This window comes from Vicugna pacos, chromosome 1 (assembly GCF_048564905.1).
Source record: "Vicugna pacos chromosome 1, VicPac4, whole genome shotgun sequence".
In the NCBI taxonomy this organism is placed as follows: Eukaryota; Metazoa; Chordata; class Mammalia; order Artiodactyla; family Camelidae; genus Vicugna; species Vicugna pacos.
This window is the reverse complement of record NC_132987.1, coordinates 123,687,856-123,704,203: the sequence shown is the minus strand read 5'-3', so window position 1 is coordinate 123,704,203 and position 16,348 is coordinate 123,687,856. Positions and strand designations below refer to the sequence as shown.

At 51.7% G+C, this 16,348-nt stretch overlaps 1 protein-coding gene across 1 annotated transcript in view; it reads right to left on the bottom strand.

Annotated features, from left to right (window-relative positions):
* COL18A1 (collagen type XVIII alpha 1 chain) overlaps window positions 1-1,656 on the bottom strand; it is an 85,790-nt gene extending 84,134 nt beyond the window's left edge. Inside the window, exons 1-2 of the mRNA XM_072970409.1 lie at window positions 1,535-1,656; window positions 1,341-1,435 (exon numbers count right to left, since the gene is read on the bottom strand). Coding sequence (XP_072826510.1) covers window positions 1,341-1,435; window positions 1,535-1,545 — 106 coding nt within the window. The 5' untranslated portion in view covers window positions 1,546-1,656. The remainder of the gene's footprint in view (window positions 1-1,340; window positions 1,436-1,534) is intronic.
* Window positions 1,657-16,348: the final 14,692 nt, after the last annotated feature.

Sequence of the window (16,348 nt, the reverse complement as noted above, 5' to 3'; positions counted from 1 at the left end):
CACAAATAAACGAGGGTCGCCTGCCCCCCACACAGGCGCTTCGGCGGATGTACTTAAGAGAAACTTCAAAAAACGTGCTGCTGCTTAATCTAGCGACTAAGCCGACTGGAAAAAATGAAACAAACTATTACTGCTGTCTCCCCAGAACGACTTCCCTCCAGCCCTGCCCTCCTTCCTTGCCAGCTGTGGCCAACAGGTGTGTGGCTGCTGTGTGACCACATCAACATTCAACCTGGCCACAAGGAGTGGGCTGCCTGGGACCAACGTCACAGCCCGGCACGCGACCTCCACCTGCGCTAGAACGGAGGACTCCTTGGGGACCGGAGCTCCTCTCGGGTCTGGCACCCCCGCCAGCTCCTCCCGGACCTTTGTTGGGCCTGTTGGGAGGAGGACCTGGGCGGCCGCGTGGTTAGGGACGGCGTCCCAGAAGCTGGTGGCAAAGGAAGTTTCAGCGCGGCCAGGACGGCCTTCCTGCCGCAGGCTGCGGTCCACGCGGAAAAGGCAGCGAGCCGGCGCCGGGCAAACAACGGACTTCTGCGCATTGTTCTTTCTCTCCGCCGCTGCGCTCGGCCGCATCAAAGGGGACCGTGCGCAATCCGACACCGCGGCGGGCGCGGGGACAGAGGCCTGGCGGCCGGGGCGGCGCACAAAGGCTGTCCCGGGGAAACCTGGGCAGTTTTGCCTCAACAGGTTGGAAACTACACGGCTGCGCTCCGCACTGCCCTGTCCTTCCCGGAGACCTGCCGGACTCCGCGCGCGGGCACGCCGGGCCCAGAGGTGTGACCCACTGCGGCCGCTCAGGCCCTGGGAGGGACGAGGCCGGTGACGGACTCACAGGCCCGGCGGGCCGGCGTTGGATGTCCGGGCGTCTCCGAGCCACTGCGCGGGTAGTAGCCGCCACCACGACCTTAGCCTGGAGACCTCGCTGGTCCTCGGCCGGCAGCGCTGTCTGCAGAGAGCACCGGCTTCCCCGCGAAGTCGCCGACGTTTGGTCACGACACGAGGGACTCTGGACGCGGACGGGTCGCACCATCTCCAGCCCAGCCCGCTCCCCGGGTCCCGCGGCGCGCCCAGGTGGCGCGAATCGCCGCGGCGGAGGAATGAATGGCCGGCGCGGGACACTCGGGACACACGGCCTCTGCCCGACCCCGTCGCCCTTCCGACCGCCGCCCGCGGGCCACCTGCGCGCGTGGGCAGAGCCGGGGCCGCCTCCCGGGAGCGAAGCTGAGACAGGCTGGGCTGAGGCCGCCGCCTCCCGAGACCGGCCAAAGACCTGCGCAAAGTGCGGCGGGAGGCGGACGGGCCTGGTGCACACACTCTCGCGTCCCCGTCGGCTTTACCTGGCTCGGCGGACGCTGCGCTGACTCCGAGAAGCAGGACCAGGAGGCCGAGCAAGTCCAGGAGGCGCTGCCGCCGCGGCTGCAGCCAGGGCCACCTGCGGGCACAAGCCACAGGTTAGGGAGCCGCGCGCGCCCCCGTCCCCGCCGGTGCGACCCGGTTGCCCCTGCCCGCCCGCAGCCCGCACGGCCCGCACCTCGGCGCCATGCTCGGCGGGCCGGAGCGTCTGTACCGCGGGATGCTGCGCCCTCCGCCACGGCGCACCCGCTCGGCCAGCCGCGCTCTGGCCGCCGCCGGGACCAGGCCGGGGGCGGGGCTGGTCAGGGGGCGGGGCGGGTAGGCCGCGGGGAGCAGGGACGGGCCAGGGCAGTGGGCGGGAAGGGGGCGGGCAGAGGGCAGGGTGGGGCGCGAGGCCCGCGGCCCGGGTCGGGCGGGGTGCGCGGTGCTGGGGCCTGCGGCGCCGAATACACGCGGAGCGGAGCGGGGTGCGGACCCGGGATCTGGTCACCGGCTGTTCCCCGGGTCCTGGCACCCCTGTGCTGCAGCCGCTCTCTCTCCCCCCACCCCCAGCCCCCAGGCAGCGTGACCTGCCCCCGCCCCGGTAGGAGCTGCCCGCTGCCTGCCTGAGGCGGCACATGGGGTTCAGGGCTGCAAACCCGTGGCAAGGTCCGGGCACACGCAGTGTGTCCAGCCTGGCCTTTATTCGGGAAGGTGACCCCAACAAAGGGATTTGCCCTCAGGCCGAGTTCCGTGGGGTCAGCGGGAAGGCGGGCGATTTGAACAAAGACGTTGCTGGACAAGGGACAGCGGATGGAGGAGGAGGAAGCTGGGGTCCTCCTGCCCCTCCTCGTGGGCGCCGCGGCAGCTCACCCGGCCTTGCCTCCTCCCGGGGCTGGGGCCTGGACAGTCGAGCTCCCCATGCCCGGCTCCCCACGGAGCACCGCCGCCTGAAATGCTTCTGGCAGATGGGCCTGCTCCCCACGAAGGTCCCGGTGGCCGCCCTGGCGCTCTCCTGTCCCCAAAACCTGGCCCAGGAGGCCCCGCTCCCTGCTGGAGGCCCCGCTGCCCACCAGGGCCTTGCCCGCTCCCTGCAGCTCAGAGCTACGTCTGGCCTTTTCCATTTCCTCAGGCCAGTGCTGGGAGACCCCCCACCCCTGCCTGACCTTAGGCCTCCAGCTCCTCTCTCCAGGCAGCTGCCCAACGGTCAGTCCTCAGACCACCCAACAGGCCTCTGCAGGCAACCAGAGCCCCTCACATCCAACCCCTCAAAGTAAACTCACATTTCCCTGGGCCTGGTCCCCTAGGGCTGACGGGAAACGGCCCTTGGCTAGTAACTCAACTAAACCCTCAGGATTTGCCCCCCTCCTTCCCCATCGCCCCTTCCTGATCTGAGTCCATCTCCCGCCTGGACCCCCTGCCATGCAGCATCTGCAGTGTAGACTCCTGCCTACCCAGACTCTAGGCCTCTCCACGCCTCTCCTGCCCACTCCTGAGACGTCCTGCTGGGCCCTCCCTGAGGCTCCCCTGACCTCACGCCCAAGCCAGAAGACACCCTCCACACACCTCACATATCCACCCATTCTCCACCACCGCTTCCCTGGGCCTCAGCCAGCGTGCTGCTCCTGGACCGTCCTGACAGTGGCCCTCAGCGCCTCCCCCTGCCCCGGCTGGCTCTCCTGGCCTCGCCTCAGCCTCAGCAGAGGGGATGCTGGGATTCCAATCCGATCGTGTCGCCCTCCCCCACCCTGTCTGCTTTAGTCTTCAAAGGCCGGATGGATACTGCTCTGCACCCCCAGGCCACGCCTGCCCCGTCTTGCTGCGCCTGTCCACCTGCCCACACCACCATCATTACCTGCCTTGGAACCTGGAGTTCTTAAGGTTGGGTGAAAAGGGAGCTCGTGGTCCACGGGGAGGAGAGAAAGCAACAGAGGACTGTGATCACCTCTTTTAAAAACAAAGGAACAGCATCAAATAGAAATGCAAAACTTCTGCTTCGTGGCAGGGTGGGGTGAGGTCCACGTGGTGTGTGTGTTTGTCCACGTGTGGGTACAGAGGGGTGGAGGTGCGTGCGTCTGTGCATGTGCTGTTTTGGGATGATGTGCGGTGCGTGCAGCGTGTCTGTTGGTGGTGTCACCGAGCCAACTGGGGTCTGCTCGCAGCAAAGCCAGCCCACTGACACTGGGTTGTGGTGAAGGACAGCACAGTGCTGACCTCCGCAGGGCGGGCAGCTCGTGCCCAAAAGCCCCGACCCCGACGGCTCCCAGGGAAGGCAACGTTTGGGGTGAGGGTTGCAGCGCGTGGACTATCTTCTGACTGGCTGTTGGTGACGTAGCAGAGGGACGTTTTGGAACCTTCATCATCAGCCTCCGGGTTCCAACCAGTCTGGGTGTGCGTGCCAGTTATCAGCACGTAGTCACCATCCCGCACTGGGCGGGGTCTTCGTTCCTGCAGAGGCGTTCGCAGCCGTGCACTGGATTGTTGTCGTGTCCGAGAGGAGGAGCTGGACTGTTTAATCGCCGACTGTTGTTCAAGCTATCATTGCGTTTCTTGATCTGCTGCTTTTCTTCTGCTCTGCGTTCCCTCTCTTCCCTAATTGTTAACTTCTGGTGTCTGCCCTTTGGAACTCAAGGAAGGCCTAAGGGACTAAAGCTTCTTCTACCGACAAGAAAAGGGACACAGAGGGGCTTCTGTACCTGGGAGGGCCCTACAGGGTCCGGCCTGGTTTCGGTGTCCACGTGCACCTGTGTGTGTGGTGTGTTCACATGCGTGGTAGGTACGTCCTGGGTCCTGATGGCATCCCTTCTTGTGGCTCACGGCCCACCTGTCCACCTGTCCACCTGTCCAGGGGCTGCAGCCCTGCTTCTAGGGTAGGAAGCTGAAGGGCACGTTCTCTGATCTCTTCCGTGTCACCTGCCCTCCAGGCCCGTCTGACCACAGGTCGGGGAAGGAGAGGCTGGAACAGGGCAGGCAGTGCTGGGGCCCTGCCCACCCTGCGGCCTGGCGTTTACCACCTCCCTCCCCCTCAGGTTGGAAGCTCCCCAGGCAGGGGTGAACCCACCTTTGTGGGCTTTGCGGGGAGGCCCAGCTTCTGGGGGCATCCTGTGTGATTAAAAGTGCTACAACACCAAATACAAAAACAGGACTTCTCACTGTGAAACATCTGTGATGGTGTTACTGAGTCCAAACTTGTTCTGCTCGCCACACGACAGGCCAGTAAATCGGGAGATGAGGTGCTGGGGCAAGGAATGATGACTTTATTAGGAAAGCCGGCAGGCTGAAAAGATGGCAGACTAATGTCTCAGAGAACCATCCTCCCCAGGTCAGAATTCAGGCTCCTCTTATACTAAAAGGGGGAGGGGTGTGGTTGGTTGGTGCAAGCTTCTTGGTGTGAGGATCCTTTGTTCTTGCAGCCGTCCAGGTGGGTCAGATCATGGTGTCCCCATAAACCTCCAACAAAACGAACGATATTTTCCATTCTGCAGCTTGTTGTCTTCATGTGAGTGCAAACGTGTTACTATCCTTAAGGGCAGAGCCTTGAGAACCGGCTCTCCTGTGTATTTCAGGCTGTTGGCAACATTCTTTTACAAAAGGTGCAGAGCCGGCAGGACCGAGCCTGGGAAACAGGGCGCAGGGTTAGAGCCAAAGGGACGGAGGCAACGTGGAGCCAGATTTGTCCTTTTCTTTTTCAGTGGCCGAACTCATAGCTGTGAAAATATGTATTTTGTGCTCTTTTTTTCCCACCGATCTGTGTCTCCACACGTCCTATGGCTTTCACATCTTTTTCTTAGTTTATGTATTCACATACATGTACAAGTAATATGTGATCACGCTAGAAAAATACACACCGTAGACGTGCACAAAGGAAAATAAAACCCCAGACGTCAGCGAGCAACACGAGCAGTGCGTCCTCCTGCCCCGCCCTCCTCCACAAAGGCCCCGGGGGGGGGGGCTGTGTGGGGCTGGGGCTGCTGAGGCCCTGCGGGCTCCTCAGTGGGGCTCAGAGTGGGCGGCATGGAGACAAAAGGCAGGGGGCCTCCAGGCGTTAAGGGCCTGGGGTAAGCGGGCCTGGGGAGAGGGCCCACTTGGGCTCAAGGTGGTCTGGGACACTTGGTGCATTTGTGGGGTGCGCGGAGCTTAGAGAAACCGGGCGGAGCCGGCCTGAGCTCCACCCGGCCTCCTTCTTCTCTGTTCCCTATGCTATTTGTCATCTCTCTCCACTGCTGAGGATCTCACAGCCCCTTCCACAGGGAGAAATGACAAGTGACAGAGAAGTGCTGCGCTTGTCCCAGCTCGTCCTGGTGAAACACAGGGTTGGGGTCTCTGGACACCCGTCCAGCAGGGACCCACTGGCCCAGGATGCTCGACAGACATCTGCCCACAGCAGGAAACAGAGGCTCTGCCCAAAAGTTTTTGATTTCATTTTAAATCAACACAAGGTTTTCCAAAACTACAGTGGATCTACTGAAGTCTGCGGCCCGCCTGCTCCATGGGTGCATCCTGGGGAGGTCTTTGATTTGTGCAGGGAGGTGGGTGCACACAGGGCCAGGCACACAAGGCAAGGCCGGGGGCAAGGAAAGGGCAGGACATCTGACCTCTGTCCAGGCTGTCCCTTCTCCCTGTGTCCAAAGAGACACCACCCAGCTCACTGTGCTACAAAAGTAACTTTTCATCGGGAAAGGAAGAAGAGTTCTGCGGTAGGCAGAGCCGGCTGTGAAAAGCTCAAAGTGTGTCCCAAAAGCGTATCCAGTTCCATACCGGGTTCCTTAATCACAGGGCCTGCCATGTCTGAGACACAATTGCACGACCACCAAGGGACCAGCGCATCCCTGGCCCCTCGCACTGGCCTCTGCTGGCCTCTGCCCCTCCCCAACTTCCTCCACCGCCCCAGTTTATTCTCTCTGCACACTTGTCCCGACATGACTGGCTGGCCTCCTCGCTCACTGCCCTCACAGCCGCCCCCACCTGATGCTCAGGTGGGACACTGGGGAGTGTTTTATCTTTTTTGTGCTGCAGCTTTAGAGTGATGCCTGCCTCTGGGGGATGATCAGGGATGACCTGCCAGATGAAAGGCGAGAGTTGCCACTCCCTCTTGCGGCCTGTGGATCTCAGCCCTGCCCACCAGCCTCACCTGGACCTCGCCCTTCTACCAGCCGGGCCCTGGGCCCTGGGGCAGGGCAGCCGATGAAGCGGGGGGGGGGGGGGGTTGTTGTTGGAGGGGGTCCTGTCGGCAGAATTCGGAAACAGCAAGTGAACGATGAGACCTATGTGCAATGATCTTATGTCCCCGTGAAAAATCAACTTAGATGAGAAATGTTTATGTGGAAAAGCCACGCAGGCCACGCAGTGCTGTGATGGGAAACTCGAACGTGAGGCAGTGACGAGCACACTGGTAGAAGGGATTGTCTGAGTGTCACAAGTGGACGTTTATAATGGTCTGGGGGCTGCCATTTCTCATCTCACTGCTGCACAGAAGTGCCTCCACTCTTGCTGGGTCACAGGGGGAAGGGGAGGCCCCGAATTCTCAGGAACATCATCTAGCTACCCCGAACTTTCCATGTCTTGAGGACCACCTTGTCCCCACGGAGGCTCATCGATAAAGGAAACACATGTTGCCAACATACACTGATGGGAGGAAGGGGTCTGGCGGTTCTACCCACCCTGTTTCCTGCCCACCTGGCAGCCTTCCAGCACAAACAGCACCCCCCAGCCCCTTCCCTCCCCTGGGTGTGGCCACGGCAAAGCTGCCCCGTGTCACCCCCACTCCACTCCTGCGTGTCTCCCGCCCCCCGGGATGAGCTGGAGTGACGGCTCCGTGCAGACCAGCCCCCAGCTGTGTACACGCCACCAGCACCACACAGGCACACACATTCGAGATCGGCATCAGAACACTTCCAGCCTGACTCAAGTCCTGACCCCACTCAGCGAGGCTGCGACCCTTGCCCTCCCTGCCCTGTCCCTACCCTCTGGGCTGGCAGACCTCAGCATGACAGCCCGGTCCTCAGAGCCACCCCCTGCCCACCAGCACTCGCCACCACCTCAGGCTCGTTTACTTTCCTGCAGGGCACCTATGGCTAATGTTCTTGCTCCTGTATTTGCTCACTTGTTCATTCATTTGCTTGTGGCCTTCCCACTTCCCTCCAGTAGAATTCAGATCCCCAAGGGTAGCGTCTTTGCTTTGTGCATCACTGGAGAGAATGAAGGGAGGAAGGAAAGAAAGAAGAAAGGCAGGCATATTTCAGCTGAGACTGGCATTTCAAAGTGCTCTTTCTCACGCGTGACACTAGGGCCCCAGGATGGAACCTGCAGGGTGGAACCAGCTTGTACCAAACAGATCCTCCAACCTCCTTCCCCACCACCTCTTGTCTGAGCATCCTTCTTCCACCCACCCTCACCCCCAATCAGAGCCAGAGCGGGCTGAAGACATACAGCTAACGCGATTACAGCTCACAGTAAAAAACCCAAATGTTACTAATAAAGCTAACGTCCCCTGACCTGCCTCTGAGCCTCCATCTCCTGCCAAGTTATTCCTTGTCACTATACTTCTGCTGTTTTAAAAATGCATTTTATAGTTGTCTGTTACCCTAGCAATGTAGAAAGTTGTTTTGCAAAAATTCAAAACATATATGAGACAATGCTCGTGGTTCTAAAACTTGTTTTATTAATACAGTATGTGTTGTAGCTCCTTCCATGTCAGAATATGTGCCTTTACGCAAATGATTACATACATATTCCATGGAAATAGCATCCTTAGTGAGCCCATCATTAATGATATTTAGGTTGTTTTTAATGTTTTCTTAAAGCAAGGTACTGCCTTGAAAGAGATGGAAACGGCGAGACAGAATAAAACAGGTGATGCGGAGAAGGGAAAGCACGGTAAACAGGTGGAGGATGGTCCTGACGGGCTTGTCTGTAAACTCACTTCAGCCGAGGAAAGAGTCAGTGAATCTGATAGTAACTCGACAGAAATTACCTAAATCGTAACACAGAGATGAGAGTTTCCAGAGATTAAATCCCGAAAGCCACATTCGAGCAAAAAATGAGGGGTTCTGATTTGATGCTTCTCACTTCCAGTTAGCAAAGAAGGGGGACACATTTATATTTTTTCCCCACACGGGATGATACCTGAGAAATTACGAGGTGAAGCACTGTGGGCATCAGTGGGAGACACATCTTCAGCTGCTTCGCTTGAACCGTGGATGGGTGTTAACGACCACACACGTTAGCCAAGGCGTTAAGAATGTCACCTGCGAAGCACATCCCAGAGCATGCGTGAGGCTAAAGGCCAAAAGTACTCAGAGACCACTGATTGCTGCTTGAACTCTAATGGGATGGCAAGGTAATTAATCTCCAAATAAAGGAAATGGGTAGAAGCTGCATCACTTAATTCAAAACTCTTGAATTACAACCGAGAGTTGTGGCCTCTGGGGACAGAATGGATATAAACCTGACCTCTCACTGGGAAATTTAAAATAGAATTTAGAAATGACTTTTCTACGGTTACCAGTGGGGAAAGGGGGTAGGAGGGGTTAGTTTGGAGTTCAAGATTTGCAGATACTAACTAACATATATTAAATAGATAAGCAAGAGGTTTATACTGTAGAGCACAGGGAACTATATTCAGTATCTTGTAGCAGCTCACGGTGAAAAAGAATATGAAAACAAATACATGTATGTTCATGTATGACTGAAGCATTATGCTGTACACCAGAAATTGACACAGCATTGTAAACTGACTATACTTCAATAAAAATACATATAAAAAATAAATTAAATAAAGTGTAATACAAAGAATAAAAAGAGTGAAAAAGGAATGGGGCTGTGCATCCAAGAGTTGTGGGACAATGTCAAACAGTCTGATATCCATATAGTTGGAATCACAGAAAGAAAGCAGAGGAAAGAAAAGAAACAGAGAGAAGATTAAAGGAAACATCTGAAGAAAAATGGCTGAACATTTCCCCAGATTAATGACAGTCATCAAACCACAGATCAAAGAAGCACAGAGCACATGCATCAGGATAAACGTCCCCCCAAAGTAAAACAAACAAACAAAACAAAACAAAAAACCTCTGCACATGACATAGTGAAGCTGCCGAGAGAAAAAGACAGAAAAAAAATCTCAAAGGCAACTAGAGAAAAAAATAGATACGCCACGTGAAGAGAAATAAAGATGAGTTATAGCAGAATTCTCTTCAGAAACCATGCAAGGCAGATGGCAGTGAAGTGATGTCTTTATAAGCCTCAAAGAAAAGAAGTATCAGTTCAGAATTCTATACCAGTGAAAATATCTTTTAAAAATTAAGGCTGAAAAAAAGACTATCTCAGACAATCAAGAACTCCAGAAGTTTAATGCTGGCACACCTGCTCTAAGAGAAATGATAAATGATGTTCATCAGTCAGGAAGAGTATGATATCAGTCTGCCAACTGGATCTTCACCAAAAAATGAAGAGTACCCCAAATGCAAGAAATGAAGATAAGATACACTTCTTTTTTTCCCTTGTTTTTAATTGCTATAAATTATAGCTGCTATTTAGAGGAAAAACAATAGCATTGTTTTGTGTTGATAGTATAAGAGTAAAATGCATGGTAATGACAGCAGGAAGGGTGAGAGGGAGAAACTGGGGATATATAATTGTGAGGCCCTTAAACTGCATGTGAAGGGGTCTAATGCTCTTTGAAGGTAAATTCCAGTTGCTGTAAGATTTATATTGTAAATCCTAGCGCAACCACTAAAATGTTTTTAAAGAGGCAAAAGTAATAAATCAAGAAGACATAAAACAGAATGATAAAAAGTACTCAGTTCACGAAAAGGAGGCAGAAAATGAGTAAAAGGGAAACAAACAAACAAACAAAAACAGGTGAAACAAATAGAAGACACCTAGCAAAGTTATCATTAAAATCCAATCATGAATGATCACATTAAACGTGAATGGCCTAAACACACCAGTTAAAAGGTAGAGATGGTTAGATTGGATTTTTTTGTTAATCTATATTATGTTTACAAGAAATCCAGGTTAAATATAGGTAGATTTACATCATAAGGGGAAAAAAATGCAACATTCAATCACTAGCCAAAAGAAAGTCAGAGTAGCTATCTTGATATCAGCAGACTTTAGAAGAAGGAATATTTTCACAGATAGAGCAGGACACTAAGTCATGGTGAAGGAATCAGTTCTCTAAGAGGGCAGCACAGTCACAGATGAGCATGTACCTAAACAACAGGCTTCAAAATATAGGAAGCAAAACTGGAAGGACAAATAGACAGGTTCCCAATTAAAGCTGTCAACACTCTGCTGTTGATAATTGTTAGAACAAGCAGACAGGAAAATACATCAGGACATCGAAGACATGAGCAAAGCTATAAACTACCTAGACTTCACTGATATTTACAGAAAACTCCATCCAGCAATAATTTTTGAGAAGAAGAACATATTCTTCTCAAGTGCATGTGGATATTCACAAAGATAGACCATATTCTGGCCATAAAATGTACCTTAACAAATTCAAAAGATATAAATCTTACACAGTGGCTATCTGTGAACTTTCTAAATATTTGAAAATTTTAGGCAACATATTTCTGAATAAACCACAAGTCAGAGAGGAATCTCACAGAAATAAAAATATTATTTTAATTAACTGAAAATGAAAACACAACATACCAAAATTGGTGGAAGAAGCTTAGCAGTGCTTAGCGGGAAACATACTTCTATTTCTAAAAGTTGACATTAGAAAAGAAGAAAGATCTCAGAAAGATGACCTCAGATTTCATCTCACAAAACTAGAAGGGGAAAAACAGACAAGTAAGCATGAAGGAAGCAGAAGAAAGGAAATACTACAGATCAGGACAGAAACCAATGAATAGAAAACAGACAAATAATACAGGAAATTATTGAAACAAAAACTGGCTTTTTTGTTTCTTTTGTTTTTTAGAAACTCTAGCCAAATTGATCAAGAGAAAAGAGTGCTAACATAATTGCCAGTATTGAGAATGAAAGGATGAACATTACTACAGATCTTGCAGGATTTCAAAGACAATAAAGGAGCATCACAAGGAATTCCAACTTGGCAAATGTATTCTGTAGCTGAGACAGAGCGTGCCGGTTCCTTGAAAGACATAGATTATTCACACTGATACAAGAAGAAATTTTAGAACTCTACATAGATCTGTATCTGTTGAAAACATTGAATTCATAACTCAAAATCTTCCTAGAAAGAACACCCCAGCCCAATAGCTTCGCTAGTGAGTATTCTAAGATATTTATTGAAGAAATAAGTGCAAATCTACACAAGCTTTTTTGTCAAATAGAGGAGGGAACTCTTCTCAGTTCATTTCATGAGGCCTGCATGCCCCTGGCATCAGACAAAGACACTACAAGAGGAGAAAACTGCAGACCAATACCCTTCATGAATGCACGTGCAAAGGTCCTTAGCAACAAGTTCGCAAATAAAGCCTGGTAAGGTAGAAAAAGGATAGTACACCATGGCCATACATGGTTTATTCCAGCAATGTAAGCTTGGCTTCACATTTAAAAACCAATGTGATTCACTGCGTAATAGAATAATGGAGAAAAATCATAGGATCATTTCCCTAAATTCAGAAAATGAGTATGACAAAATTAAACACCTGTTCGCTCTAAAAATTTCAGCAAAGGAGTAGAAAGGGACTTCCTCATTCTGATAAGGGACATCCACCAAAAGTTTATGGATAACATGATACTTCATGTCGAAAAGCTGAATGCTTTTTCCCCAAGACGAGGAACAGAGGTGCTACTCTCATCATTGCCATTCAGTGTTGCTCTGGAGATCTTAGACAGGAAAGCCTTAGTCAAGAGAAAGATGTAAAGGGTGTACAGACTGGAAAGGAAGAAATAAAAGTGCCTATTCGGACATGAGATAGATCATATATAGAAAATCTTGGGAATCTGCACATAAGCTTTTAGAAGTAACAAGTGAGTTTAGCAAGGCTGCAGGACATAAGGGCAATATGAAATTTGATTGTATTTCTGTATTCTAGCAATAAAGTCTTGCAAATTAAATTTTACAACAGCGCAGATACAGTAGCATAAAATCATGAACTACCTAGGGATAAAGTTAATAAAATACATGCAAGATCTGTATGCTAAAACTATAAAACACCACAGAGGGATATTAAAGGAGATCCAAATAAAAAGATAGTTATGTCATGTGTTTGGATCAGAAGACTCAATATTGTTAGGATGTCAATTCTCTCAATACTGGGCTAAATTCCAGCAGATTTTGTTGGTAATATTAGCAAATTGCTTGTAAAGTTTATATTAAAATGCAAAGGATCAAGAATAGTCAAAACAATGTCAAAAGGGGGAAGAAGTTGGAAAACATACTCTGCCTGATTTCAATAATTTGTCATTAGGTTCAGTAATTGAAACAGTGCAGTGCTGGTAAAAGGATAGACATTCAGATCAATAGAAAAAAGTAGAGAATCAAGAAGCAGATTCATGTGTGTATGGTTAGTTGATTTCCAGCAAAGGTGCCTAATCTTCTATGTCCCCCTCTCCCACCAAGTCACAGCTTAGATGTGGGAGAGCAAGACCCATGTGAAGCCACCTGGCTTAGAAGCCCCATGTCCCAAATATAATTCAAGAGAATTGGCACAACTTCTGTTAAGAAGTACATGCAGTTATGCATCAGGCATTGAGAGGAGCTCAAATCAGTCCAAGACAGTGCACGTGTGCATGCACACACACACTGAAGGCTCGTCTCCCTCATCAAAATAGAATCCTGCCAAGTGGAGTCATCTGTGCGCTCACTGAACATTAACCTATTTCAGGAATTTAAGATGGGTCAACGTCAGCACACCTATTACTGCAAATCTCCACTTTAGCAGGTCAAAAGGCAAAAGCCATGTGACCATGTGAATCAATCTCAAGCTATTTAATGACATTCCATAACTCTTGCTAAAACCTCTTGTGATGTGGTGCAAAACAGACCTCCTTGTTAAATGCTACCTGTCAGACATCTGAAATTCATTGTAAAACATTGCACATTCCTTTAAAAATAGTTTTAAAATGGTAATCACTTGATAAGAATAAACATCTGACTATCCTTGAGATACTAGACAATGTGATAAGGCAAGAAAAGAAATTAAGAATAAGTATTGGAATTGAGTATTTGCAGATGACAGCATTGTTCATTCAGTAATTCCAAGAGAAAACAGTCGCAACACTGCAGAGACGTTAGAATAAATAAAAATTGAGAATGGGATGGGAGAGGGTGTAGCTCAAGTGGTAGAGTGTATGCTTAGCATTCACAAGGTCTTGGGTTCAATTCCCAGGACTTCCTATAAAAAATAAATAAATAAGTAAACCTAGTTACCTCCCCCACAAAAACTTAAAAATAAGTTAATTAAAAAAATTTTTTAATTGGGAATGGGGGTTTGAGAAGAGGTCAACTTAAAAACACACAAATAGTTTTCTTATAAGTCAACAATAATCAATTTTAATATGATGGAAGAAATGCCTTCACAACAGTGACAAAACCATAAGATGCCTAGTGTGAGTGAATTTACTAAGACATGCGTACAACTGGATAGAATGATTAAGATCTATTGAGGGTTTGAAAGGGGTTTCAGTGAACGTGAGGGCCCTCCCTGCCCTTGGAATAGTAATGCCTGATGGTCAGGAGCAGACGCCGACTTAGGAAGAGGATAGAGCGCCCAGTAGCTACACGAGCTGCTCAGCTCACATCCTGTCATCACCTGCCATCTTTCCCTGCACCCCTCCTGACCCTGGATCACAGTTCCCATAAAGTACTTGGACTCAGCCCCCATCTCATGCTCTCTTTTCAAGGGAACCAGCTAGAACATCCAACAAATTCAGGGCTAAGGGACTCACACCCAGGGCCAGAAGAACGGAGAGGGGAGAGCTCGCCACTAAGTCAGTCAAAGTATTGTGCTGAGTGAAAGAAGCCAGACAGAGGTTACATACTAGGACTCCCTTAATGGAAGATCCTAGGAGGTGCTACAGAGTGGACCAGTCGTTGCCTGGGCTGGGGTGGGGGTGGGGTGCCAGGAAGGATGGATGACAAAGGGGCCCAGGCCACTTCTGCGCATCACATGGTGATTTATTTGTTCACCATGCGGATGGTGGTGATGGATTTCCAGGTGTACACACATGTCACCTGCATCAAACTGTACACTTTATCTGCAGCTTACTGCATGTCAATTTCATGTCACTACAGCTGGTACAACACTTTGTTAGAGACGGTTCAGGTGTCTGCTGCCTCAGTCTGCACCCCGCTGGGAGCACGCGGCACACGGCAGCTAGCTGGCATTTAATCATGCACCCCCTGTGTCACTGGTGGTGGCGGCAGCGGTCGTGGTCAAAATTAGTAAATTTTATATAAGATTCAAAAAGTAAAATAACAGGTAAAAGGCAACTTTAGCTTTGCTCCTATAGAGGAGCAGATGTAAAGACCCCAAGCAGGAATTACCCCAAGAACTTCAAATGCCGCCTGGGGTCTGGGGCCCCGGGGTGGGGTAGGAAGGAGACCACCGCAGTATGGAGAGCTGGGCTGGGGGTGACACCTGGGACATTTGGTGCTGGCACGGGGCTTCTGAAACCCGTGGAATTCCCTGCATGGTGGGGTGAGAGCAGCATCTTTTGTCCTTCCTAACAAGCCCTTTCATCCACACCTGGGCTTGTGCTAGTGAGGTGACACTGGGAGGGAGGACAGGGCTGGTCACCAGAGGGAGCAACCACCGGATTAGAGCTCAGACCCTCCTTTCAGCCCCAGCCTCACCCCGGGGAGGGGAGGGGCCTGGACGTTATTTATTAATCAGCAGTGGCCCATAACTTAATCAACCGTGCCTGCCCCGCAGTGGGGCTCCTTCCCGGGCTCCAGGTCCCACTGGCTGGGGCAGCACCCTGGTTCCGGGGCGTCGCGGCGGGAGCAGCCGAGGGTGTGCGGGTGGGTCCAGCAGCCCCTGAGCCGGGCACATTGGTGGGGTCTCCCGGTCACGCCTGCAGGCCTTCTGCAGCCAGTGCAGTGGGAGCCACCAGCCGGTACCGTCAGACGCCCCTCCACAGGGCGCTCTCCTCATGTGGCCGCTCCTGTGAGCACCTCCATGGCTTCCCCAAAGAAACGTCTCGCCAGGCCCAGTTCCTGGAGGGTGCCTCCATGTCTGGTGACGACTGCCGAGTGGCCAGGACGGGACCTGGTATCACACAGGACAGCCAAGTGCTGATAGCTGACGCGGGCACCATCTGCGGGCTGGGGGCAGCTCCCACTGCAGGGCCCTTCCTGAGGCCCCTGGAGAAGCCGGGACCCTGGCTGCTGCCTTTCTCGCTCCTCACACCCTGGGAAGCAGAGCTCTCGTCTCCATCCCAGAGCTTCTGGCCTTCCAGAACGATCCTGAACCACGCTGGGACACCAGTGACAAGGCCATGTCTAGGGGCAGGGGAGGTGGCCCCTCAAGCGGCCCCAGGAGAGCCCAGGGTCCTGCCCCTCGGCCGGTCCCCTGTTTTCTCCAGAGCACATGCCTGTGGCCCCTCCCGTGACATGACCTCTGAAGACCCAGGCCTGTCTCAGGCTCTCCTGACCCCGGGCCTGGCCATAACGACCAGTCAGCTCAGGGGAGACACGTCCATCTAGGTGTGTCACAGCCATCAGGCATGTGAGTGTCCTGTGGCTGCTGTGACAAAGTACTGCAGGCCGGGGGGCTTAAACCGCAGAAATCTAGTGTCTCTCAGTTCTGGAGGTTGGACGTCTGAGGCCAGGGTGTCGGCAGGGCTGCTTCCTTCTGAGGCCGTGAGGGAGAATCCTTGCCTGTCTCTCTCTGGGCTTCTGATGGTTGCCAGCGATCTTGGTGTCCGCCGGCTTGTGGGGACATCACTCCAATGCCTGCCTCTGTCTCATGCGGTGTCTTCTCCCTGTGTGTCTCCTTCTCTCTTCTTATAAGGGCACCAGTCATGAATTTAGGTCCCCCCTACTCCAGTGTGACCTCACCTTAACTATTTATATCTGCAAAGACTCTGT